The sequence below is a fragment of the Alosa alosa genome, chromosome 5 (assembly GCF_017589495.1).
Source record: "Alosa alosa isolate M-15738 ecotype Scorff River chromosome 5, AALO_Geno_1.1, whole genome shotgun sequence".
NCBI lineage: Eukaryota > Metazoa > Chordata > Actinopteri > Clupeiformes > Clupeidae > Alosa > Alosa alosa.
Window position 1 is genome coordinate 13,471,451 of NC_063193.1, and position 26,432 is coordinate 13,497,882.

Below are 26,432 nucleotides of genomic sequence, written 5' to 3' on the forward strand. Positions count from 1 at the left end.
GGTCAAACAAACAGGTCTCAGCTGTTTGGGGTTTATAGGGCCCGCGTTAATGTGAGGCCATCTGTTGCTATGGCAGAGCACATCCTTTGGGAGGCCACTATGGAAATCTGTACTCGTTGCGGAAGCTCCCTGCGCTTTTCCTACGACGATGACAGTTTACTCTCTGTTTAGGAAAAAGGGTGGGATGTTTTTTTCTTTTTCTTTTTTCCATTCGTGTTGCACACTGTGTGGGTCGCTTGGATGTCCTCTGGCATTCAGACAGGACCTGGGTGTGAGAACTGACTTTCCTCAGCTAACACAGCTGGCGGAGCAAAAAACTCCGGGCCAGAAAGGAAATAGCCGGCAACGGGAGGGAATCCTGCAAGCCAGAGGGCAGTCTCTCACAATGCCATCAGTGCTGGGCGAGGGTGAAGGCTGGGCGACCACTGTGTCATTTCAGATTAGGATGAGAAACACAGCCAGATCCATGTAATATGGGAGATTTCTACATCCTTGCCTTAAACATTGGATTAGGGGTTAACTAAAGTTGGTTATTGATCTGTCTTCAACATACATGGTGTGCTCAGTAAGCACATCTAACTTGCATATTACACAATTACTCAGTACGGCATTGTGTAATATGGTCCCTCGTACATGCAGGTAACATACATATTTAACATTGTAAGCTGCTATTTAATGGGTCTTACATTTAATAAACAAAAACCCCTTCACTACTACTAATAATATTAATAGATATATTGTTCTAATACATTTAGAAGTTTTCATTTAATATTTCTATTTAACTATAAAGTTGAGCTAACTCTGAGAATCTCATTATTGATATGACTGTCTGATTGCAAATAGGGAAAGTATTCTGATATTGTCTGGTACTTATTGGCAATCCCCACTCAGGACCCACTGAGAGTCAGAAATGCTTTTGAGTGTGAGGGTTCTGATTAATTAGAGCTCTTCTTTGCAATGTTCTTGCATGGAGCTAGCCCTCACCTCATGTTAAAAATTAAGTTCTGTTTCTAATAGTTTAGAATCTATGAATGTATGTATTTGATGTTGCAATGTCCTTACCAACATCATATTGCACTGCCTACTACCTAATTTACAGTTGTGCAAGTAATGTGACAACATACATACAAACATACATTTTGGATAAAGTCCAGACTGGAATGACTTAGAAGCATTTGAGATGTGCTTTTATGGACCTGTGTTAACATTTGTATTGCTGTTTGTCTAAAAACTTAAAATATCTGCGCGGAATGACCACCACCATATGACTGGCAGGTCCTCACTTGATCATTTTTACTGCTCGTTGCTCGTTGGGGACTTTCTGCTTCGGGCTGGGTGGTGGCGCGGTAAGCTCAGGGCAAGAGACCTCAGGCTCAGGTTCCAAACTCTCAAAGTCTGCCCACTGTAGCCTCTTCTTACTGGCGGGACTGTGGAAAGCCGGTGGCATTACCTGGCTATGCTGAGGCACCTCTGCTTCCGCACTCATCGTGGCTACAGAGGTGTTCAGAGTTGGCTCTAAGATGACAGCAGAGAGAAATTACATATAATATCTATGAAAACCACATTCACGACATGTAATGACATGGAATTTACATGAAAACCAATCTGTACAATCTTTGTACTCTTTGGAAGGAAATTGGATAGTTATAATCAGGATTGTAGACTGTGTAAGTGAAAAAACTAGAAGATCTACAAGATTTAGAATTTCAAAAGTCCTCAAAACTCATCTAAAACATGAGCCATACAACACTATGCCAGTTTGGTTGCAATGGCAATACACAGTAAGTCAATGGCAAAGTGATGCACCAATGTATTCACATCCGTCTTAATAAACATTTACTAGTCTGACTCTTTGGTTATTAGGCTGTTAGAACTAACACATGCAATTTATTGGATGATTGAATTTGTAGGGTGCTGTAATATAAATCATAGCAACACAGTTCTACTACATAGCAACACAGTTCTCAATATCCTTGCAAACAAATCGGTAAACCCAATATTCATCTCACATATCAGCACATAGGGAATGCACTGTAAATGAAAAGCCTTGTAAAAGGCTCAAATTAAGGCACAGTCAGGGATTGCGCAGGAAGTAGCATTTATTTGTGTTTATGTTTAAATGTATTAGCAGATGCTTTCATGCAAAAAAACAGTACATTATATTTTAACCAAACATCAAACAAAACATGCCGGAGAGGCAGCTCACCCCTACCTTATGATGTACAAACTGGACTACGAGGTATGGGGGGCATTTATTCAGGTGCCGGGGGTCCTCCTTAATCAGTTTTTGGTTTCTACCTTCTGCCTTCAGTATTCCCAGAGAAATTACTCAGGGTTTTGTTTTTGTTTGAAGGATAGGCTGCCCCCACCCCAGTTTTCAGAGCCTGGGCTGCCTTTCTTTTTTTTTTTTTTAAAGTGTACTCACGGAATAGCAGCTAGCGATCGTGAGGAGGTGATTGCTGAATGTGACAATAAGTTTTATGGGCTTTGAATCGCGTAAAATCCCTCACTGCACCTTTAAGCATTACTTCTTTTAAGAACAGCTGACTGATGGTAAGCTCACCTGTCTCATCTTCAGGGTGTTCCTCTGGCTGGAGTGGACCAGGTGTGAAGTGAACATCACTGCCTTGCATTATAGGTACTTTACCTGCATCTCCATCAAAGAGCTATTAGTGACACATATGTTAAGAATGCAGTACCCCAAAAGGAATCATATACATCATGTGTTGGACAGCACACTTACATGGAGTGGGATTTGAACACCTGGACTCGAACTGTGCTTGGATGGCTCCTTAAGAATACTCTTGCTCTGGGAGACTAACAGGCTGCTTTGCTGAGGGGAGGTCTTTCCTGTAGCACCTTTCATGCATTGACATATTGCAGGTCCCATACACACACATACACACATGCACACATGCACACACACACAGACACAGACACACACACACACACACATACACACACAGCTAATTTATTACTTTGTAATGCAGAATATATTTTAAAACATCTAATTTCATGACATCCTGGCTGTAGGCATTTACCTAGAGACTAAACCAACCTTTTAAGACTGGATTCCTTAGGTGGGGCACTGTAGCCTGAGGAATGACATTGAGACGGGGATGTGTATGCTGTGGTGACAGGGGTGCAGTAGCGCCCTCTGGAGGAACTGCTTTGTCCTTCATCCGGTTGTTTGAGAGGTTATATTTTTTCCACAAATAAGCCTGTGCTCTGAGACTTTTCCAGTCAATGCCCTCCTCGCTATTCTACATCAAATTAAAAATCATAAAATAATAATGAACAACAAAATCATTGAAAAACAATACAAAATGAAGAAACCAAAAACTGATTAAGGAGGACCCCCGGAACCTGAATAAATGCCCCCCATACCTTGTAGTCCAGTTTGTACATTATCTGGACATCACCGGGCACCTTCCTCTGCTTCTTCTCTCTGATGTCGTGGAAGACCACAGGCTTGTTCCTGAGCAAAAACGGGTCTTTGTTTGCAGAAGGTGCTGACTCGGGCCTCCACTTGGTTGTGTTTGGGGCCCGCGCGTCAGAGAGAGGGAAGGTTCCTGTGTCCTCTGTGGCCTTCCAGGAGCCAGCTGTGTGCCCAAGGACACTGCATTGCTCTGATAAATCCGAGGCCATCAGTGGTGAGATGGATGGAGAGAAAGACAGCTGGAACCGCACCCTTTTTTTCACACCTGTTTTCTTCCTGATCTATATTGACATGATACATTACAAGTGCATGTCCTTTTATGATGATCTATTATCTATTTTTTTATTGTTAAAAAAAGTGACCATGAAGGCCACACCTCTAATTGAGGTGGCTTTCAAACCTACTGGATATAAGTAATTTTGTAATAACATGTCTACTTACATTAGATTTGATCAAAGTTTCTGAGGATGGCAAACAGAAAATCTCTTTCACAGCCACATGAGGGGATTTAGCCCTTTCTTCACTAATGGGAGACAAAGCATGGATACAACTGACTTCTCTGTGTTACACAGTTTATATGCACTGCAGTCCCATTGTAATAAACTGCTATACATTATTATATTATAATATGATTAGTTGGATTTCCTCTATTCCTGGATCTCATCTAATGAGCTACCTGTATTTACCTGTTCTGGGAGAGAGCAACAGGGGCTTGGTCTGAATTAGGAACCCACACAACAAGCATGTTTGAACCTCGAGTTGGACTAGGACAACTGGCCAGTGGCTCAATCCAAGCTGTGTTAAGCTACAAAAATATTACAATGAGAAATAGACAAATTGGTTAGATAAAATAGGCCAAGGAGCATCTCTTTTACTAAAAAATGCCTGGTAGTCAGGCCTAGATATTAGAATAATGGAAAAAGGCCTTGTATATAATTGTCATGGTTTTTTTTACTGCCCTTCATTCTATTCTTACTGTTCTGTTTTTATTATTTTACTCTTTTTATGTTTTTTATTTTTATTCCTATTATGTTAAGTGTGTTATACTTTGAGAGCAAAGATTAACAGGAGTCAAATTCCTTGTTCGTTTATGCAAACCTGGCAAATAAAGCTGATTCTGATTCTGGTTTTGTCATGTCTGTTCTTAGCTATCTAGAATTGTAAACTTTTGTACAGCTTTAACCGCGTAAAGCATTGCATAAACAATTACACACCTTAACCTGCTGCTTGCTCTGATTAGAAGAATCCACACAGGTCACCGGTGGAAGTTGAAGTCGTCTGTGCAAAGCAGAGGTCAAAACTCTCAGACCCAAACAATGAGTTTGTAGGCTACTTCTACACTAAATCTGCACTGCTTCTTGTCAAGTGTCAGATATATGGAATCTATTATGAAAATCTTGTGACACTCACTTCTCTGACCTCCTGTTCTGTTCCATGAGAGGGCTCAAAGATGGGAAAAACTGGTTCTGATGAGAGGCCTCACACATCAAGCTATCTGTGCTGTTACTCACATACATGGGGTTAGACCTAGATTTGTCTTTGCCCCAGGTCCATTGTGAAACATCCACAACTGTCAATGTTGGGAACTCATCTATGAGAGAGACATGAAGAAAAAGAGTGGTCTATAGGCCAGTATGCTATTTGACCATAGGCTAGTAGGCTATACTGATATTGCAGCTATTGGGCACAACACACAGTTGATCTTTCGTTGTAATTTAAGCATAGAATACCGTTTGTACGGGCACATTCCTGAGAAGACAACTTCCCTTTTTGCGGTGAGATGCCTTTAGAAAGCCTGCGCTCAGCCTCCCAGCAGCAAGGATGCTGACATACAGCCCAATAACAGTGAGGTCCATGAGAGTTCCTCTCTGCGACGCTGCCCATATTTGGACACACCTGAGAGAAAAGACAATGAATGAGCTATTTTCAGCTGATTAGCATCTATACCTTTTCAGCTAGGCTTGTCATAGGCTGTGTAGTGATTCAACAGTAAAATAATGTTAAGATGATAATTGGGGAATGAAGCGACATCTTAAATGTTTCAATGAAGTTGACATACACATGACCATAGTTTAGCCAGTTAACTTAAGCTACATGTGGTTTCTTTCTAACATTTAACGTTAGCGCATTTCTAAAGACAAATTTCAATAACCTGACTCATGTCGCTAACGTTATGCTTTGGCAATGGATGTTAGATGTAAAGTGACACACTGTCAGTAAGCAGTGCACGCAACAACGTTACCTCAGAGTGTTACATCGACTCTCTCTCTCTCGGAAATAAGACGATAATTAATCTCGGCCTAACGTTAATTCATATAGGGAAGGAAAGGTCCATTTTCCAAACATGTAAGCTAGTTCTCTGGACAAACTCCCCCGATCTTTTTGGACTTTTCTGCTACAACACTGGAATAAACGGAGTGCTGCTTAGCAACGCAGTCGAAGTTCTATGTGGATTTTTGTCGCCACCATGTGGAGAAACTTCATTTAGGCGTGGAACAACTTAGTATATTCTAAACTGATTAAAGCTATTTTTAACACGTCTGGCAACTACCTTAGCGTGAAAGGCTCATGTTTCAAATAATAATATGCTAACGACAACACCCTCACCTAGGCTATATCCATCCACTTATATTAAAAATAACTTTAGGCCTATTTGATATTGTTCTGCTGATTAACAAATCTGACATATCGAGTATGAGCATGAGTCATGCTTAAATCATAGTAAGAAGTAGCAGATTAAAAAAAAAACTGCTATGTGCTTTCTTGTCTCTGTCAGTCCCAAACATCAGGTGGTGGGTCAGCTGATTCCAAGGGAAACAGGAAGCGATGTGGTTGTTAGCTAGCCTAGCTCTCTGGCTACATTAGCTATGACCTGTGCATATTCGAGTACGTTTTGTCCGAAGAGTAAACCACGACATTAGTCGTTTGGAGAGTGCAATAATCCGTATCTGTTTCGTCTGCACTGGAACAGGACATCTAAAAAGAATTATGTTCTCCACAGATGATGAGGATGGAGATTTTTTGTCTCCCACAGGAGGGTGAGTGTCTAGTTCCAGAGGCAAGCTATCAGCAGCTAGGTAGATTCAGTGTTTAGGTAGCTGTAGTCATAGCAGTATACAATAGACCCCACACAGTCCTAGTTTTGTTTCTGTCTTTTATTTTGATTACTTTAACATTAACATATTTGAGTACCATTCAACCACGCCAGTATTAACGTTAATCTAGTTTGACATTTTAGTGTTAGCATATTGTATTGGTGATTAATGATTTTAACTTCATCAAAAGATTGTTACTGTACAACAGAAAGTAACTTAAATAGTTGGGTTAGCGGTCTCGTCTTTTTCTGATCAAATATGTTGTTGGCAAATCATTAGAGAAGCATCGTCAACGTTCAATCCCCTTATACGATCAGATGATTGCACAAAAGTGTGAAAAATGACAGTACACAGACAGCACACAGGTCTCGAACTAGTTAATTAGCAGTCTGTCTGGATGGCTCAGGAGGAGGCAAGAAAACGGCCAGCTTGGTGAGACGAAAGCTTATGGCTACTTCAATTTACACGGATTTGTGGGTGAATGGCGTTGCTAACACCATGTTTTCCGATTTTCACAAGTTGACATTTATATACTCACATGATGATAAGTTTTAGTGGCTCAGTGGGTCATGTGAGTCAGAGGTTTTGATGTCCTGGCAGGAACAGTTCTTGCTCAAGGAAGGAAGTTGAAGTTTAAGATTAGCCCAAGTTAGTTGGACTAATGTGTCTTAAAATGTCAGGGCTGGTGCATGTTTAAGGTGATTCAAGATTAAATTTAGGCTGAAAGAAAACGGCAGAAAAGTTTCACAGGTTTAACTAAATTTGGGCTTTTTGTAAACACGTACACACACACACACATGCACACACACACACACACACACTACACCTGACCACTGCAGATTGTCTTTGTTTGCCTGTAGCTGCTACAGTCCTCATTGATATCAGGTGGATAATCTACTGCACAATAGATCTGTTTTGCTTTCTAATATTTTCTGGGCAGGGGTAGCTGGTGTGGCATGAAATGCAATTTGGAGCCAAATAAACTCTTTCTAGTTTGGCAGAAACATGGCCAAAAAAATCGGTATAGATGGGAGGGTGGAGTGGGGGCTGATATAATTCCTCTCACATGCTAGTGGTTATGGGAGGAGGTTAAAGGCAAGGAAAGGCAAGGCTGGCAGGCCAGCCCCTTCTCAACTGGCTGAAGCTGCTGATTTGAGAGCTGCACTGTGGCTGCCTCATGGAGGCTCATCAGGGCACTTGCCTGCGATTCCCTTCTAAATCTGCCACCAACGTGTGACTGCCACCGATGGATACCAACCGGGAGAGGAGAGACAGGGAGAGGGAAAGGGCTCGCATGATGAAGATCGTCCGTGCGGAAGCACGTTCAAGTAATGTTTTGTCTGGAGTAGTGTCCATCAACAGGTCTTGGGGACCAAGTCCTCAGACCGTCGGCCCTGACCTCACCAGCTTGTACTTACTACGGGACAATGACTACCAGTGGAGGGAGATCCATGGGTCAGCATGAGTTCATAGACATGTGATAGTCAGATATAGGCCAGTCAGTGTTGGCATGTCTCTTTCATTTGTTTGTTGCTTGGTTTATTAGTTTTGCATGATTAGCTTGCATTAATCTGCATTGATATAGTTTCTTGTAGCCTACATGATAATGTCACTACAGAAATGACTAACTAGTGCTGTGCGTCTTGATATGCTATGTCGCCTGACCTAGTATGGTGTAGGATGTTAAAGAAATGCATGAGTTTTAATACACTTATTTTTTGGCAGATATTTTACTTGGCTTGTCGAAGGAAAACTAGTTGTTTTATGAACTACTGGGTAGTAATTCCTTCTGAGAAGTCAATGTCAGTCTTTGCTGTGCAAGGAGAACAATGCATTGTGATTGTACTGTAAATTCTTTGGGCAGTGAAGGATTTGCGTGTGTGCGCGCATTTGTGTGTGTCTGCGTGTGTGATTTTTAGGGCAAAGTTGGCGTCTCTCTTTGGACTTGATCAGGCAACAAGTCAAGGCAATGAATCATTCCAGTACACGGCCCCAAAGCAACCAAGGAAGAGTTCTATGAACTCAGGTATGATTGCAGATATCTGAGAATATGTTACCAAAGGATTGGCATTTGCCATCCCTTACCTGGCCATCAACATATTCCTGGATTTTTTTGTTTTTTTGAAGGTCCACCTACTCAGAAGCCACCTCCACCAGCTGGAACGCCTGCAGTGCTTTTAGCAACAGCAGTTCATGCCTACAGATAGTAAGTTGTAATAACTGTTGAAAAAATATTAATATACAAGTAGTTACCAGAGAAATAATCAAGTTGTACAGAATGCCCTATTTCCCTGTGACTTGACTGTATATGTAGCCTAATATGTCGTAACTGTTCGTCCCTGCATCAGCGTTAATGGACAGTACATGAAGCAAGGCAAACTGGGAGCTGCTGTGCTGGGAAGTCACACTAGTAAAGAGGTGGGTATCAATGTATGGAGAAAGATAATCAAACAATATGTTATGATTTTGTGTGAATGACAGAATGACTGTTTAGTGAATGTCATAGTGAATGTAGGAAAGGAGTGCATCTTGTGTTTTTAACTTAGATTCAAGTTTGATCGGCACATTGATCAGTACTAGTTCTATTGTAGAGTCATCTGCCTGTTTGCAGTCTGAGTCAGTAAGAATGGTATTCGGCGGAATGGTGGAGCATTCAGTGCTCGAGTTATGGTCCAGCTAAATGGAGTGGTGTGTCACTGGGCGCGAGAGTCCTGCGTTGACAACATGTCGTCTGTCTGTGTTTTCTCATAGTACAAGCTGCTGCTGTATGCCAGTCAACAGAAGCCAGTCACGTCAGCCAAGATTCACACGGGCTTCATCTTCACTGTGAGTCTTGGGCAAACTTGAAATGGCTGGACAATGCATTGTCCCTGGTTTTTGTCTTATGCAGAGTTGAACATGCCATACACTGTCTTGCTTCCTCAGGTTCAGCCTAGCAATTACTGCACATTCTACGATGACCAGCGGCAGAACTGGTCAGTGATGTTTGAGTCTGAGAAAGCAGCGCTGGACTTCTGTAAGGAGGTAGGGAGACCACTCTACAGTGTGTTAGCGATTTCAGGTAACATTACTTGTCACTGCACACTGAGATTTCTGATTGTATTGAAAGCTCTTGCTGGTACCTATAACCATCTGAACTGATTGGTTATGTGGACACAATCAAATCCTGAATGTGCTTAATTGGTGGTAATAAAACCATCATGCTGCACCCTATGCATATGAGGAGAGCCTCTAATGAACCAACACTTCCTCTTGTATTGCAGGTGTGTTTGTCAAAGGTCAACAGTGCGGCTCAGCTGGATGCTGTGATCGTGCAGGACCTGACGCTCGGAGAGGGACAGGCAGTGGAGAATGGCGACTCTCTGGAGGTGGCCTACACGGGCTGGCTACTGCAGAACCACACCACTGGAGCGGTATGCACATTATATGAGAGTGAAGTGTAGCGGTAAAGCCCTTCAGTACAAGCAGCTTTACTGTTGAGGCACATCACAGTATTTCCTATATATATATATATATATACCTGTGCTCCTTGCAGGTGTTTGACTCCAATCTCAATAAAGACAAGCTCCTGCGGCTGAAGCTAGGCGCTGGGAAAGTCATTAAGGTAAGAGTACTCTTTCTTTGGCATCTCTCTACACTTTTTTTAATGTAATTGATCCAACCTTTGGGTTACCTCTCTCTCTCTTCTCTCTCTCTCTCTCTCCACCCTCAGGGCTGGGAAGAGGGGATGGCAGGCATGAAGAAGGGTGGACGGCGACTTCTTGTGGTTCCCCCCAACCAGGCGTACGGCGCGCAGGGCGTGCCTAACCGCGTGCCAGCGAACAGCACGCTGATCTTTGAAACAGAGATCAGAAGGGTGGGTGACTCATTCACTGAAATAACATATTTAACATATAACATATTATAACATATACATTTGGTTTAAATGTGTACTTGGATAAAACTAGATCCATTCAGTTTTTTTAATGGTTAGACAATCTTTTTTTCTGAGCTGATCCTTCTCACTGACTCCTGTGTCCATCTCACACCCTGACCTGGCATCTTAGCATGTTATTTGCCCATGACCTTCCTCACTTTTACCACTAAGCATGAATAATATGAGAGTGCAGTGTACTTTTTTTAAAGCTCTTAATTTGTGCCCCTGCTCTTCTCAGGTGAAGTTTGCCAAGGATGGAGGCTCTGAGCGGGTCAGTATCGGCTCTCGGGACTCGGCCGCACCCTCGCCTGCCCCCAGTGTGGAGAGTCTGGGCCCTGAGGTGACCGCACAGCCTCCACCTGCTGCCTCAGCTCCGGCTAAACAAGGGTAGGAGTCCCCCTTTTACACACACAGAGACACAGACAGACACACACAAACCTCCAGCAGTGTTATTGGATTACTTCTGCACATAAACATTTTTAATTTGTGTAGTTTAGACATACTGAACATGCTATGAGGAAACACTTACAGTTTGTCATTTTTTCCCCCATTGCTTTACCCAGAGATGCACCCCTGCGTGTGAAATCCAACTCTATCAGTGAACAGTTAACGGTGTGTAGCCGTTCATGGTACACTTTTATCATGAAGCACCATGCTTTCAGAAGATATTCTTGTTGTGGATGCATTTTAAAACTATTATATGTCAATAGTGCATGATGAGGTATTCCTGGACCTACGTGGATTGATATTTTGAAAAGTATTTCTAATTTGTATGTAGTATTTCAGTAATGCTGATCTGTTTTGTCACCACAGCACAGTCTTACCTGCCTCATTCTATTCCATTGTACCCCAGAATCCTGACGTGACCAAAGCCAAGCTCATCTCCCGCATGGCTAAGATGGGTCAGCCCATGCTGCCCTTCCTGGCCGGTCCAGCGACGTCCCCACATGCAGATTCCAGCGACTCTGAAATGGAGGTGAGACACTCTTCAGCTGGGGTGGGAAACTGGGGCACTTACGACACAGACACCAGGCCTGAGTTTGTTGCATGTCTTCTAGGATGACGGATTTAGTTTGTCCTGTCTGGTCTCTCTAGGACCCCAGTGTGTCACGTGCGAAGGAGCGTCCTGTGGCTCCCTCTCCTCAGCCTGTGCAGATCACAGCAGCCCCTCCAACCTCCGTGCATGGTAAAGCTCCTAACCCACATCACCTCATAGTCGTTCACTGTCATAACCCCCACTTACCTTACTAAGCCAGTGGAGACTAATGACTGCACTGATGTCTTCCACTGACCCCCATGTGTTTCCATATGCTCTCCTGTAGTGACCTCACATCCTCATGCGAACCCTGCTGCAGCACTGATGCCGGTCACCATGGCGACTGCCACCCCACAGCCCATGATGCCAGGTTCCCTCCATGCTTTTCAGGTAGAGCGACATTTTCTGTGTTCTGTGCTTGTTTGCGTCCTTGCTTGCTAGTGTGTTTGTTCACTTCAGACGATCAATTGCAAGTTTCATTTGTGTTTTGGTCTGTTTGATATCTTTTTTGTTGAATGGTTTTTGTTTTGTTTTGTTTCATTCTTGTATGCTTTTTGTTTGCTTTTGCCTTGCTTCTCTAAAAGCAAATCACTGCTTTTATTTTTCTCAGCCGTACACTTACACACAGTCTGTGGCTCCCTCTCACTTGCAGCCTGAGATGTATGCCGGTCAGACAGTAGCATACCAGGGTAAGTCCTCTCCAGCATCACTCCCATAGAGTTTCTCTGAGGTTCCCACCCTTACACTTTCCGCTGCTCTACATCATTGCCCATCGGCAACAATGCAGCTTGTCATCTCCTCAATATCTAGTAACCTCCGCATGTCTTTCTCATTGGGTTTCTTTAAGGACCTAGAGATGTCACGTCCTTCCTGATGACCGAGGCTCGTCAGCACAACACCGAGATCCGACTGGCCGTGGGCAAAGTTGGAGATAAAGTTGACCAGCTGGCTGCTAAGGTTTGTGTGTAAATTTGTGAAGATTTCACATCATTCATGCAGATGGCATGGAGTGGAGAGAGTTTACAGCCCACTGTAAATCTTTATCTCCCTCTCCTTCAATTATACTGTTAGTTGTTACAGTTTAGCAGATAGGTTGCTCCTGTAATCTGGTTAAAGAGATTTATAGATGGAGCCCACAAGGCAACGTCCACTGCAAACCTTCAGTCAATAGAGAGTTTGAGTTGGCCTCTCTGTTCACATTGATATTATGGCAGCTCTGCTGCTCGCTTTGGTGATGGCCATATGTCTCTGTCCAGGTGGATGACCTCCAGAGGCAGGGTGGACACTCACTGGGGTTCTCCAATGTCTCCATGGAAACATCAATGATCATGCACAACATTCAGAGAATAATACAGGTTAAACAAAACGCCACATTAAAAGCTTTTTATGTTGTGTTGGTGTGTTTCAATGATTCAGTATCCAGTATATCGTCACAATAAATGGTCTTGTCATGGTTTCACACAGGAAAATGAGTGCTTGAAGAAGGAGGTCTTTGACAAGAGCACACGCATTGAAGAGCAAAACCGCAAGATTGGAGAACTCATCAACCAAAACCAGAGGTCAGACTCACACAGAGCAGTAGGATTTGAGAACAGCATGTTGTGAAAAGCTTGCCTGTGTCCATGTTACACATCCTACTCCAGTCAAGAGTCTGTGGTAGAGATGCACCGATATGGAATTTTAGGGCCGATAACAATAACCGATATTTATTGGTTTGTTGTGGCCGATACCGATACGATAACCGATAATATTACTCTTGAAAAAAAAATGTGAAAAGTGATTTTGGGGAAAGCATTTAATAAGCATAATTTTATTGTAGTAATTTTACCTACCACCAAATGATGGACAGAACTCATAATAGTCCTCAATAGTACGGCAGTCAACAACATAACAGTAGCCTAGCCCTACAGTATGTGTGGCTCTTTTAAGTGAACCTGACGTCAGTAAATTGCGAGTGAATGGCTAGAGAGTTTGAATCGTTTTCATTTAGGACTAAACGCTCATAAACGGCTCAGCTTGGAATAAGCTTCAGTATAGCGACCAAATCAGTGTTTGTGAGGGAAACTTAGGTTTAGTTTCAACTGCGGGTAACTGAATAAAGCTGCAACTCCTCAGACTGTCTCTTATATCCGTCTACTCTGTTGCGCACAACCTGCTGCAGCAGAAATGAAAGGCGTTAGCCCCGAAGGTTTTAATAACTTATTATGATGACCTGTCTGGAACTGAAGCACGAATGGTTAGCATATTTCTAGGTAATAATACAAAACCCAAGCTAAAGTAATGCAAATATAATACTAAAAAACAACTTAGAACTAGGCCTACTTATGTACTCGTCCCATAACGAGTTTGTTTATTTGTTTCCCCGACCAGCGCGGTAAAGTGCAAACACACCAGCACAAGACGGCTCTAGATAGGGCTGAGCTCCGCTCTGGTAAGGTTAAATGGCGGATCATTCACGAGAGGATTTTGAGATGCACAGATTCCCAAATGAACGCATATCCACAGATTTTGTTAGAGTGGTGAAATACATTCACATCGCTGACATTATATTGAGGAAAAAGTATAGCCAACCAAGCTCAAGTAACTCAGTGTAGCCAGATGGACCTTACGTAGGCCTAAATTAGGACTTCAAAAAATATCGGCGCAAATTATCGGCCAGAATTCTGTTATCGGACCGATAACAATATTTTCATTTTTTCACTTATCGGCTAATAATATATCGGCCGCCGATATATCGTGCATCCCTAGTCTGTGGTGTCTTACCTGTCGCTCCCTGCAGGTACATGGAACAAAGTAACCTCCTGATGGAGCAGAGGAATGACTCTCTGAAGAGCACCAGTGAGCAGAGCCAGGCACGACTTCTTCAAGCAGAGCAAGATAAGGTAAGAGCATGGTGTCCACTGAGATATTCTTAGGTGCTCCAGAAGGTGCTTTACCAGTTCTATAATGTTATAGCAGCACTGTGTCCTAGCTTATCCACTCCTGACTAACCTTGGGTTACAATTAGCTTTTATGAGCAACATATCTTATGAACAGTAGAATTATGTGCAGCATGCTTTAATTCAGCATTGTTCAATATGTTGAGTTCTGTGAAAAAGAATACTTGTAATAATGTGTATCAACCCTTTAGTTCCCTTTAGTTCCCTGTTAAATGTCAGTAATGTGCTAATGCACATCTAATACATAATCATTAGAAACTGTGTGAAATGCAAAATGTCTCTAATAAACTATACAAAGTGTTTTGTGGGTCTTCTGATGCCGTGTTAAGCCATTGCCATCCTTGTGTTTCTGATGTGTACAGGAAACCCTCTCAATGTAATACATCCTCCCCTCTCCTCAAGGCTTCTTACTTACTGTTAGTCCTCTGGCTATTTGAAAAATGCCTAACACCCCTTTGTTGATCACAATGAACTCCTCTGTCTGATAACATGTGGGCCTTTTCTGCACAGCTGGTCTGTTCTCCTAGCTGTCTGACTTAGGGCCATTAGTAGTGACTGCTTTCTCTTCCCAGCATGCATTTCCACCAGACATGGGTTTGGATCAGGTGAGGTTCAGAGTGTTCTTTCTCAGTCTCTCCGTCTCACCATCATAATCTTCACTAGTCACCTCACTGTCTCTCTCCTTCCATGAGCAACATCTTTGTAAATTGCAACGGCCTCTTAACACTTTTACGTTTTTATTGTTTCTTTTCTTCACACCCCGTGCCATCATCTTCAGGCTGATTCCATTACAAGGAGTTACATTGCTGCCATGTAACAGTCCAGCATCCTAGCTCAGTTACAATTAGTGTAGTGATTTTCTTTTCAGTGTTTGCTTGTTTTATTCCTGCACCTTTTGTACACTGCATTTTCTGTTTTCATTTATCACCTATATAAATTCAGAGATCACTGAACTCTGTCTGTCTGTCTGTCTGTCTGTCTCTCTCTCTTTCTCTCTCTCTCTCTCTCTGTCTGTTTTTCTCTCTCTGTCTCTCTCTTTCTCTGTCTGTTTCTCTCTCTCTCTGTCTCTCTCTCTCCCTCCCTTTCTCTCGCTGTATCTGTCCCCCTCCACTGTGGCTTAGGCTCATTTGACGGAGGAGTTGGCGGGCTCCACTGCCCGTGTGTCGGAGCTGCAGCTGGAGGTGAGCTCCCAGCAGCAGAAGGCTGCCGCCCTGCAGGCCAAACTGAACACTGCGCTCCAGGAGCGAGACCAACACGCCAGCCAGCTCACCACCCTGCAGACCCAGCTGGAAGGTGTGTGTGTGGGTGTGGGGTGTGTGTGTGGGTGGTATCATCTGCCTGTCGTGTTATGAAAAAAAAAAAAAATCATAATAGTGGAAATCATGCAAATCCTTTTGGTGTTTGCCCTGCAGGGAAGGGAAGTAATTAGTTACTTACTACCAGGTTCCCATGGCCACCAACATTACAAATAGCTCCTTGTTACAACATTTGTGTACAAATGCGCTGACCAACTTCATGATCGGATGAATAATTTGTGTGTGTGTGTGATACACAGAGGTGAAGGAGACAGGGGAAAGAGTACACACACTGTACAAGGCCGAGAAACAGAAGCGCAAAGAGGTGGACCTGAAGCTGAGCAGTGTGGAGGAGGAGCTGCAGGACCTGACCACAGAGAAGGACAGCCTGGAGCGAGTGAGTAGCCCCACACTAGGGCTGCAACGATTAGTCAAATGACTGATTACTTATCAACTATTAGATTAATTGTCAACTATTCTGGTTATCGGTTAGTTATGTCAGACACGAGGAGGAGGTAGCAGGTGTTTGATGATCAGTGATGATGGTGATCTGATTGATTGAGTGTGTGTGTGTGTGTGTGTGTGTGTGTGTGTCAGACTGTTTGGACAGGAAGAGGAAGTGGCAAGCTGAGCGTGAGCGCTGTGACGAGGAGCTGGAGGAGGTGCGCAGGAGCAGCCAGCAGGAGCTGGACAACCTGAGGAGCCAACTGCGCAAGGCCAGGACGAGCACTGACCACGCTGCCCAAGAACAGGTGCGTGTGAGAATCTTATGTATGAGTCCCTGTGGAGGTTGGTGGCTGATGCGCCCTGTACTTCTGAATGCTTTTGTCACTCCAGAGATTGTCTGCTTTCTTTGGCCATTTATCACATGCACTGGTATAGATATTCAAGGCTGTCTTGTCTTAAGCTTGTGTGTGTGTGTGTGTGTGTGTGTGTGTGTGTGTGTGTGTGTGTGTGTGTGTGTGTGTGTGTGTGTGTGTGTGATCTTGCATGGATTGTCAGTAAAACATTGATGATCTCTCTATAATGGTCAGTCTATCAGTGTAAGTATTGGGGGAGTTGACCTGTGTGTGTGTTTTGCAGATGACCCAGCTGCAGGCTGAGCTGGAACAGGAGTGGCAGGCCAAGTGTGACCAAGCTCTGGCTTCAGCCAAGGAGCAGCAGACTCGAGCAATTGTAGAGCTCACCGAGCACAGAGACGGCCTGGAGGTCAAACTCACACAACTACAGGAGAAGGTACTGTTTACATATCCACACATAAACAAATAGCTCCTCAAGTAATATAACACCATGTGCAAACCAAAATCACCATTTGTAAACATAGCCCAAATGAAGCTATAAACATTGACCTCAGCTCTTATGAGTCCTGTCTAAACACCACCAGGCACCCTCCCAGCAGTTCAAGTCCAGTGCTGAACTGACCTGTGAGTCCTGTCTGCCTCCCACAGTTCTCAGTGCTGAAGCAATCCCGGGAATCAGAGGAGCAGAGACTCCTCCAGCAGCAGGATCAGAATGAGGAGCTGCAGGCTCTCAAAGACAAGGTGCTGCTGACACTTATTACCCACATTTATTAAACATTATTAGACATTTATTAAAAACCTGCACTATGATTTTAAAAAACAAAAAATACCCTGGAATTGATAAACAACCTACTGTAATTTTTGCACATTTGCGAATGTGGACTTAACTGTTTGCATCTGATGCTGACTATCTCTCTTTTGTTCCTTTACAAGACCTGATCAATTGTCAACAGTTATATGTCACCACACAAAGAGATTCTGTATTTTACTCATCCATGTTTCTCATTCTTTTTCCCCCATCCCTCTTTCTCTCCATTTCCCTTCTATCGGTCAGTACTCTGCTCTGGAGGGCCGGGCGGTGTCCATGAGGCAGCAGTATGAGACTCGCGTGGCGGAGCTGGAAAGGCGTCTGGAGGAGGAGCAGCAGCCGCAGGAGGAGGAGAAGCTGGAGCAGGCAGACACCGCAGTAGAGGTGGGGAGAGCAGGTCCTCCCTTATGTCCACAACAGCATACCTGTACACAGTAGAGATCGGAATTGAGAACTCAGGGAGAAATTGTCAAGGGAGTCCAGGGAAATTTACTTTAGGTTCCCCATCATAAGACCTCAAGAGAATATCTTATCCATATTGTTACCCATGTCTCTGTCTCTGTCTCTCCGTGGGGGTTGTTGTCTGATACAATCTCCTGGCCTTGTGTTGTGATTGCAGGTGAAGCGTGTGATGAATGGAGTGTTCCACTCACTACGGGGGGAGTTTGACCTCCATGAGTCCTACAAAGGCAGTGCCATTCTTGGAGTTCTGGTCAGCACCATTAAGGTATGTAACCCCCTCTATCCCTCACAGGACTACAACCTAATGATCTTCCAGCATTCACTTGTGAGGGAGTCAGAAATATATTCAGCCAGGGACGTCACTAGGATTGAAAGACAGGGAGGGGCTTAGCCCCCAGGTTTGTGGGTAATGAATAATCACACCTTCTTTAATTCAATTATTATTAGTTATAAGGCATCTTTCAGGACTTGTTTTCTGGCTGACTCTCTTTTGTTTCCCTGCCTTCTTTGGAAGACTGATATTGTATCTTGCTGGTTTTGTCGCTAGCAAGCGTTTTCTATAGCCTACCTATGTTGAACTTAGTCTAAATTACAGCAGTGTTAAAATTGGCAACTACAATATATCCCTTTCTTTCCCTTAAGTAGACGTAAAGGAATTACAAGTCACAACACCTACTTACAATTTCACTCTGTGTGTTCACTGCTAATCCTCCTTCTGCTTGCAACTCTGCCGACCGTTTAGGAAAATTAACGTTACAATGAACCCTAACTCACCCCTAGTGATAGCCCACCTAGCAACCAGAGCGATACTTTTAATTAAATAATGGCAACTTGTACTATTATTTATTTCAACTCATAGTCCTGCTTTTTACGTTAAGTGCATGCCTGCAACTATTTCCTTAAAAAAAAAAACATTTTTTTAATTACTATAATTGTTTAGGGGGGCTTTTGATCATCTTAGGGTGGCTTCATGTAAATGTGTCAAGTGCAGTAGTTTGTGGTAGATTCAATCACCTAATGAGGATTGCATGTCATTTCTTATGTATGACGTATTTTCTTACATTATGTACCATTCTGATATCCTCCTCTAGAATGTAACTCTACAACTCCTTGCAAAGAGTGAGAAGACTTCTGTAGAACAGAGTCAACAAGAGGAGGAAGAGGAAAGAGGAAGATGAGGAAGAGACTGAAGTGTCACCAACCACACAGATGAATGGGAAGAAAGAGGAGGTGGATGACAAAGAAAAAGAGATTGATGAGAAGGACGTGGAGAAGAATGTGCAGAAAGTGGTGGAGGAGAAGAGTGCACCTCCAGAGAGAGTGGAGGAGAAGAGTGCACCTCCAGAAAGAGAGGAGGAGAAGAGTGCACCTCCAGAAAGAGAGGAGGAGAAGAGTGCACCTCCAGAAAGAGAGGAGGAGAAGAGTGCACCTCCAGAAAGAGAGGAGGAGAAAGTGCCTGAAGCCATCAGAGATGAAGTGGCCACGGACAAGCATGCGGAACAGCCAGGGAAAGCGGAGGAGGAAGTCGTCCCAGAGAACAATGAAGTTCCCACTCGCACTGACCAGGAAGCACAGCACACAGAAGTCGTGACCAATCAGGTGACTGTTATGGACACTACTGTACAAGCTGTCTGCCAGGCAGACAGCCAGAGTGCCAAAGAGACTGTAGACCCAAGCAAGGCCAAACCCCAAGAGCACTTAGTTTCTGAGGAAGAGGTAAAGCCACACCCTCCTACCGACACCAGCCCTGACAAAGACACAGGGAAGCACAACGAGAACGTGGCCAACCCTCTAGGGGAAGCTGTTGTCACGGACACCAGATCTGGACCACCCACTCAGCCCCCACCACCACCACCAAACGTCACACACGAAAACACAAAGGCCACCACATCCAACAGGTACAGGAAGATTATCCAACTCCGATATCAATCTGCTAATTCGCAATTTCCAAAAGGCAGATAATAAGACAGGAAGAGCTTTGTAAATGAGCTTTTATCAGTTCTGACATACCATGGAGTATGGAGGTTGATGATCCCACATTGTATTTGCATGGTTATAGTAAGTCTTATTAAATGGGCACCACCTGGCTCATTATTTCATCAGACTGATCATACTCTAATCATCAATTTCATTGTGGCGTCTTTAAAATAATAATAATAATAATAATAATAGCTTTGAAATCAGCAAAACTAACCCATCCCAGTCTGGACTGCATGCTGTCTGTATTTCTTAACAATGTCAAAGTCCCACCCCACTTCTCTATACTCTGATACCCCCAGATTCTCTGTGTACTTACTGTGGACTTGTGTCCTCCATGTCCATCTATTTCTCTCCCTGTGTCTGTCTGTCTGTCTGTCTGTCTGTGTGTGTGTGTCCCTCCTGTGTCCTGTGCTCTCTGTGCTACTCTCTCAGTCTGACTGGGGGAGTAGAGGAGGAAAATGGAGAGGAGCCATTTTTCAAGAAGGCCGCCCCCCCGGTCAAACCCCCACCCACCCCGACAGAGGATGACGATGATGAGTTGGTGAGGAAGAGTCTGCCATGGCCCCCGACAGGCTCTCAGATTCCACACTAACATTCCACACTCCCTCTAACAACTATGTACTTACTCATTGGTAGTGGTAGTAGCAAAATCAATGCCAATCATCCCAAAGACTGATTGACCTGGTAGAGTTCTAAAACACTGTTGTGAATTGTCTTGTGACCTCACTATACAGAAATACCACAAAGAACTCCTCAGGACTTACACTTTCCTATCTGGGAGGTAAAATGCCAACTTATTGCATTGCTTGTGTGCATTTCCCCATTCACTAATGCATTTCTATCTGCCACGTTTCAGAGTATGAAGGGAAGACCTCCCCCTGCCCCACTGTTTGGAGATGACGACGATGACGACGATGATTTGGACTGGCTGAGCTGAGCAGTTACCAAAAGCTGCCTTTAAGGAGGCCAGGACAGTTCCATGGCAGAGCAGCCTGCTGGCAAACGAGATGAATTTCCATCTGATTGGTTGGATGGATGAAGGACTGGGTTGGACTGGAGCTGAACTGCCGCTGCTGAATGTCACCATGGATGTATACCAGAGCACCAGCCACAGGGGATGTCCTATGATTCTCTAGTACTCAGATCAGAGGGAAAGCAAACAATCTGTGGCTTAAAGGTCCTGACGGTTGAACTGAAGGTCATACAGAAACAGAAGAGACTGTGATTGACTGGTTTGCTGCTTCTTAAAAAAAAAAAAAAAAAAAATCATGATCTTTCACTTGGGGTAGCTTGTCTTAATTCTCAAACAGCTACCACTGTTAATGTTTCTTTCTTTCACAGGCACTTCATAAAACGGCTTTTTACTTGGAAGATCATGGTTCCTTTACAAGCTGCATTATTTGTGACCGCAAAGCCTTTTGATATAACAGACTACATATTGTAGGACGAACAATGACATTTCACAAGACCTGTATAAGAATGAGAAAGAAAAGAAAACGTTTTAAGTATGAAGCCTATGAAGTGTGGCTAAGCTGATTACTGGCCTCGCTTTTATTTGAAAGTCCAGATGTTCATTTAATGTGTTGATTCATGCATCGTTTCCTTACTTTTTGTAAAGAGGATTCTTGAGATTCAACAAATATTTTCAGCATTGTGCTATCTGTGCTAGCTGGCAAATGGTAGAATTTTACATCCTGTTTCTTTTTTGCTAACAGTAATTAATGTTGATTAATAAATAGAGTACTACCTTTCAGAAGCTAGTATTTCTCCCTTTCTCATTAATCTGCAGACTGCAGTGAACAATGGCAGTAAGGTGTGTTTGTGTCTGATCAGAATTAAAGAGGCACTTTGTGAGAATCATTCCTTGAAAAATATCACTCATCTCCTTTAATAGTTTAGCAACAATTAGTGTGGAACCATTATGGGATTATAAATAAAAGATAAACACAGGAGGGTCAAGAACAGAGTATACAGTGATACAATCCCTAATGAGAATGAGTATTCTGAGGTTAAGTGTCCATCCCTGAGCTCCCCGTAGACAACATTTAAAGGATTTTTATTCACTCTTGCCCCTTATACAAGTGCATCAGATAGGCTGATATGCCAAACGAAGTCCCGTCCCGTCCCCTAAAGACACTCCATAGCCCTCTGGTCTCGGCTTCAAATAATCTCCCATCCAGGTTCTTGGAGTGCTAGTTGCCATAGAATGTAAATTAATATAAAGTCAAAGAGGGGTTGTTCTCTACTTCATCGCACCGATACTCGGTATGTGATCAGACTTCATCGCAGGTCCAACATTGTGATCGTGGCGTCTGTGATAATGATATGGCTTCCTTCCTGTCATAGCAAAGACAAAAGGTGGAAGAAAGTACTTTTTAACTTCAACTCAATTGCACCATTTTAAATCACAAATACACCAATTTAACCTATTCTGTATTTAACACTGAAATGCATAGGGTTGTGGTTCATATTTTGAAGAGTATTTGAAAAGAGTGAAACTCACAGCAAAGAGAGGAGGGTGTTTGGAGTGTGGATGGAAGCCCTTTTGTTTACAGGTAGATATCTCCTCCATTCCATGGTCTGTCAGCCTGAAGTATCCCGTCCTGCCAGAAAAGCAAGTCATGCAGTGTCTTGGCCAAGAGGAATACGGTGACACTATTTTTTTTTTTTTTAAATTTGTTTTTAACTGTCAATCTAGAAAAAAACTCGCACATCATTATTTGCCATTGAAAAATAGACTAAGTGTTTAATCCATTTATTTTTTAACCTTATTTTTTAACCACAATGGCTTAGCTTGCTTTGGACTGTTCATAAATGCCCAGGGACTGTGTTAAGACTCACTCGTTGAACTTTGGGGAGCACACAATAGCGATGGCCTCTGGTAGCATTATTTGGTAGGAGCAGTGTGTGTGAAGATCAACGCTGGATAAGAACGCTGTCTGTGTAGGGTGTGTCTACAACACATGAAATTCAAAGTCATATTCAAAGCACAGTTCAATCTCAAACATAATCAGGTTCTCTCTTCACTGATATAGTAAATAGGTTAGTCACATAAGACATAATTATCTAGATGGCTCTATGGAGGTGTTGATTCTAGAACGTAAGAATGAAAAGAGAACTACATTGGTTAAAAAATGAACATCTGTATAATGCAAACCGGGAACTTACTGTACAGGCTGGCCCCATCAGGCACGTAATACTCTGCTGCAACAATTAGCTTCCACTATATAATCCATGGAACTGGCTACACCTGACGTGACAGCAGTACGTACATTCGAAAAAATTAAACCAGTCTTCTAAACCTATCTTTAAGCTTTGAGAACAGGATGCTTCAATTGACCCCGTGTAGCCCGGCTGTTAGTCTTTGGCCAATGCTGAAATATGTACCATTTTTGGTCGTGCGTGCACACATCCATATAACGGTACTCACATGAATCCAGCCCAGGGTAATGAGGTCATACTGGCCCTGGACCAGGAAGAGCTCCTCTTCATTCTCCGTGTCACAGTAGTCTGGGCCCCCACACTGCTTTGGCACTATCACATGGGTTATTGTGAAAGCATTCCTGGTCTGGGGAAAACGGTCACAGTGTTTGTATACATGTCGGTGTATTATTATGTCTCGATGAAGACCGTCACTATGGAGGGATGTAAAACTGGAGTTGAACTGGTAGAACAACTGGTGACAGAAATGGCATCTGATAAAAAGTAAGATGATAAATGCATGTTAAAAGCCAGAGGGGGCACATGACAGAAGGCAGAGAAGGTTTCTGTGGCGTACCAGTTTGCCACAGAGAATTCCACAGGTTTCCACTGATCTGATAGTGTTGGCATTGGCTATTCTCAGGAACTGGCTACAAAGCTCAGCTGGCACAGTCAGTTGCCTCAGCCCATCGACCATGATATCTGTGCCACAGAAAAGAAACAGGATGAAATTCGCAGGCAAGAGAGATCAACAAAAATTCAGAACTTCATTGCTTCATAACTACTGTATATTATGTATATTAATCAACTCCAACTAGACAAAGAAACCTAGGAAGGCACTTTAGAAAAACAAAATATGTTTTACTGTTGCTAGTTGAGATGAGGGTTCCTGGCTTGAGTGATCGGTCAAAAGCGGGAGGCGATACAGGTGTCTGCGCAGGTTCACCGGAGTGGTTGGCGCTGGGGTACACAGGACTCTGTGCCGTCGCCTGAACCGGGAGCGGAGGACCCTGTATCCCAGGGAGGAGTGGGGTGTCAGTGGTGAGGGCACCAGCAGTCGGGGCGTTGAACTCCTGGAGGATTCGCTTGCGCTCCTTCTCCAGCTCCTGGCGGCGGATCATCTCCTCGAAGGCGCTGAACTGCTCCTGCTCGCGCTGCCGCCGCTGCATCTCGGCCACGCGCTGCCTCTCCGTGTCCAGCTCTCGCTGCCGCGACAGCTGCTGAGCCATGGCGGCCTCTTCCGCCTGCTGTAAATGACCACACACACCTCTACATATAAGCTTCAGAACAGACCACAGCAACAAGACCCAACATTCCAAATCCACTTGCACAACACCATCACACAGGGTCTTTTTGTTTGCTGTCTGTAATAGCTATATTTCTCTCCACATGTTATAATGCAATAACGCAGTTACACACTAAAATGTAAAAAGTATGGCTAGCAACTTATCATCCACTTTTTTCTGTAACACCCACATCTAATAACAAGAGGAAAGCACAAAAAACAATTAAGAATTGGTGTTAAGCCAATTGCTGTTATGCTGTTAAGCCAATTGCTGTTATGTTGTTTTCGAGGATAGAGGCAGGAAAGGAGCTTACCTTTCTGACTATATAGTCAGCATACTCCCGTTCATATCGCCTGAAGATATGTTTCTTAAGCTCTTCTGCTTGAGGAAAGGCAATTTCCTTGAGTTTCTGTTTTGGTGGCAAAATGGATAAGAAAACACACACATCAAAATAACATAAAACATGCTGTTTTCATCAGACATGAAATATACATCAAACACACACACATATGGAAAAATTGGTGTCATTACATTCAGGGTAAATCAGTTGGGAGTGGTTGTGTGAATCAATAACATACACTCACCTTTAAAGTGTCCTTCTTTTCGGGAATAGCTGAATTCTTATACTCTGGATGTTTTGGCAGCTTTTCGATGAAAAGCCTGATGGAATAAAAATGAAGTTTCGATAAGTTCATATGGCACCTATTACATGTCTTGTAACTTGTGTCTCACTCAAACACACCAACAGCCCCCAGCTCTTACGTGATGTATTTGTTATAAAGGATGAAAGCATGCTCTGTGTTCCCCTCCTCAGCGTAGGTGTGGGCCATCCGAATCATCTCCATGCCGGAGCGGAAGTATCGGCGAGCGGGCACGTTCTCATTGACGTCCACAGCGCTCCCCTTCTTGACTAAGGCACGCACCCGCTCCTCAGGCGGGAGACTTGGATCTGTGTGGTCTAACATGATCCCCTTCAATCAGAGGATCTCCTACTTGAACACCTGAAATGCACAGCCCAATCAATGGAGTGTCGGCCTAAATAAAGATCTAGTTACATTTTGAACACGTTGGAATGAGTACATCAAAGAATTACTTGGTGGTGTACAGATTGTCATCACCAAGGCAAACTGGAAAATAGGCACATTGCTGTGAGTAACTTTTGACTTTCAAACTTTAGTGTAAGCAGTTGTCTCTTTTTGCATTCCAAGTAGTACTATGTAGTTACACTATTGTCAGAGAACTGAAGTTTCTAGTTATCTGTCTAATCTGTAGTGCCAGTTATGCAATGAGTTCAGTTGTAAAACCTTGTCAGTGAGCTTTCAGTCATAGAGGATTGCCTTTGGAAGTGCTACAGTCATTTAATGTTGTTGCTCAATCCAACTCGAGGGGCAAGTGTGTTCTCTGTGCATTCCACGACATGAACATGTAACACCAGCAGAGTTAGACAAGATTCAGGGTACTGTGTTAACACGATTAGCGTTGTAGTGCATTCTCCCTTGTCATCTGGGAAATCCAGTTCTGTGCTTGAAACATAAAACAATTTAACGATATAAAGCCTGTTGTAGCACGGCCTCTAACGTTAGTCCATGTGCTGGAGGCTGAGTTTAGTCAGAGCCCGTCTAGTGTAATTCCATTTGTAGGCAGAAACTTACGTTATTCTGTCAAATACAGCATGTCAACCAATTTAGCCAGCGGTACGACTAGATTAGCTAACTTGTCACCATGTTGGGTGACCAAATCTCAGCTCTCTCAACACATCTTATCTACAATTGAGATTCTAGAGTGATTTTTCTCTGTCCTTCCGCGTGTTAACTAACATTAACTTCAAACTGTTTGATTTTAAACAATTTCCAGACAACCATGCTACCATCATGCTACTGATGTCGATTGCACAGAAAACAAACAACACTCTTAGCAGCTACTTACCTGGTTGTTGGTAGATCACTATAGCCTATAGCGCACTATATCTGGTAACGTTAAGTGAGTTCATTTCACAGAGTTGCTACAATTGTTTTATCAATTAAAATAAATCGTGATAATTTAATATTCAGTCCCCAGAGAATAGTATAATATGCGTAACGTTGTATGGACAGACCAATATTGAATGTGGTCGATTTTGGGCTGAACGCGGATGGTCAACACCAGTTTACGCGGAAGAACCTCGAACCGGAAATA

The 26,432-nt window shown here is 43.3% G+C and overlaps 3 protein-coding genes across 5 annotated transcripts; 1 reads left to right on the top strand and 2 right to left on the bottom strand.

Annotated features, from left to right (window-relative positions):
* Positions 1-1,172: 1,172 nt before the first annotated feature.
* Positions 1,173-5,865, bottom strand: LOC125294186 (uncharacterized protein C9orf43 homolog). 2 transcript variants are annotated; one of them, XM_048242622.1, is made up of 11 exons: positions 5,682-5,865; positions 5,170-5,335; positions 4,850-5,030; positions 4,654-4,717; positions 4,126-4,244; positions 3,881-3,989; positions 3,388-3,720; positions 3,059-3,263; positions 2,744-2,859; positions 2,564-2,666; positions 1,173-1,515 (listed from the first exon to the last, which is right to left on the bottom strand). In XM_048242622.1, exons 2-11 carry the CDS (start codon positions 5,321-5,323, stop codon positions 1,280-1,282), a joined length of 1,620 nt encoding a protein of 539 aa, XP_048098579.1. In that variant the 5' UTR covers positions 5,324-5,335; positions 5,682-5,865; the 3' UTR covers positions 1,173-1,279. The 2 variants fall into 2 exon arrangements, with proteins under 2 accessions (XP_048098579.1, XP_048098580.1); XM_048242623.1 differs by having other exon boundaries at positions 3,881-3,962; positions 5,682-5,864.
* A 375-nt stretch (positions 5,866-6,240) lies between these two features.
* On the top strand, positions 6,241-21,523 carry fkbp15b (FKBP prolyl isomerase family member 15b). The gene is given in 31 exon segments (XM_048242627.1): positions 6,241-6,477; positions 8,454-8,560; positions 8,662-8,740; positions 8,883-8,952; positions 9,286-9,360; positions 9,460-9,558; positions 9,798-9,947; positions 10,070-10,138; positions 10,247-10,390; positions 10,689-10,837; positions 11,014-11,062; positions 11,304-11,426; positions 11,546-11,636; positions 11,773-11,876; positions 12,139-12,175; positions 12,334-12,443; positions 12,743-12,841; positions 12,951-13,045; positions 14,266-14,368; positions 14,998-15,030; positions 15,547-15,718; positions 15,981-16,121; positions 16,318-16,472; positions 16,804-16,956; positions 17,169-17,261; positions 17,575-17,712; positions 17,948-18,055; positions 18,882-18,959; positions 18,961-19,688; positions 20,203-20,311; positions 20,627-21,523. Coding segments are annotated over 31 exon segments (3,792 nt in total). The 5' UTR covers positions 6,241-6,427; the 3' UTR covers positions 20,708-21,523.
* A 107-nt stretch (positions 21,524-21,630) lies between these two features.
* Positions 21,631-26,430, bottom strand: stambpb (STAM binding protein b). Of its 2 annotated transcripts, XM_048242624.1 has the most exons (10): positions 26,184-26,430; positions 25,020-25,258; positions 24,842-24,917; positions 24,571-24,666; positions 23,837-24,218; positions 23,549-23,673; positions 23,201-23,338; positions 22,612-22,724; positions 22,274-22,373; positions 21,631-22,107 (listed from the first exon to the last, which is right to left on the bottom strand). In XM_048242624.1, exons 2-10 carry the CDS (start codon positions 25,220-25,222, stop codon positions 22,051-22,053), a joined length of 1,290 nt encoding a protein of 429 aa, XP_048098581.1. In that variant the 5' UTR covers positions 25,223-25,258; positions 26,184-26,430; the 3' UTR covers positions 21,631-22,050. The 2 variants fall into 2 exon arrangements, with proteins under 2 accessions (XP_048098581.1, XP_048098582.1); XM_048242625.1 differs by lacking the exon at positions 26,184-26,430 and having other exon boundaries at positions 25,020-26,169.
* Positions 26,431-26,432: the final 2 nt, after the last annotated feature.

What these genes read in the sequence shown, in the direction of transcription:
- LOC125294186 (XM_048242622.1), bottom strand. Translation starts at nt 5,323, where the DNA reads ATGGGCAGCGTCGCAGAGAGGAACTCTCATGGACCTCACTGTTATTGG. An exon ending in GGAATGTGCCCGTACAAACG is followed by an intron (nt 5,031 to 5,169) that starts GTATTCTATGCT and finishes TCTCTCTCATAG; the next exon opens with ATGAGTTCCCAACATTGACA. An exon ending in TGTACAAACTGGACTACAAG is followed by an intron (nt 3,264 to 3,387) that starts GTATGGGGGGCA and finishes AATTTGATGTAG; the next exon opens with AATAGCGAGGAGGGCATTGA.
- stambpb (XM_048242624.1), bottom strand. Translation starts at nt 25,222, where the DNA reads ATGTTAGACCACACAGATCCAAGTCTCCCGCCTGAGGAGCGGGTGCGT. An exon ending in CTTTATAACAAATACATCAC is followed by an intron (nt 24,918 to 25,019) that starts GTAAGAGCTGGG and finishes TTATTCCATCAG; the next exon opens with GCTTTTCATCGAAAAGCTGC. An exon ending in GAATTCTCTGTGGCAAACTG is followed by an intron (nt 23,339 to 23,548) that starts GTACGCCACAGA and finishes CGTTTTCCCCAG; the next exon opens with ACCAGGAATGCTTTCACAAT.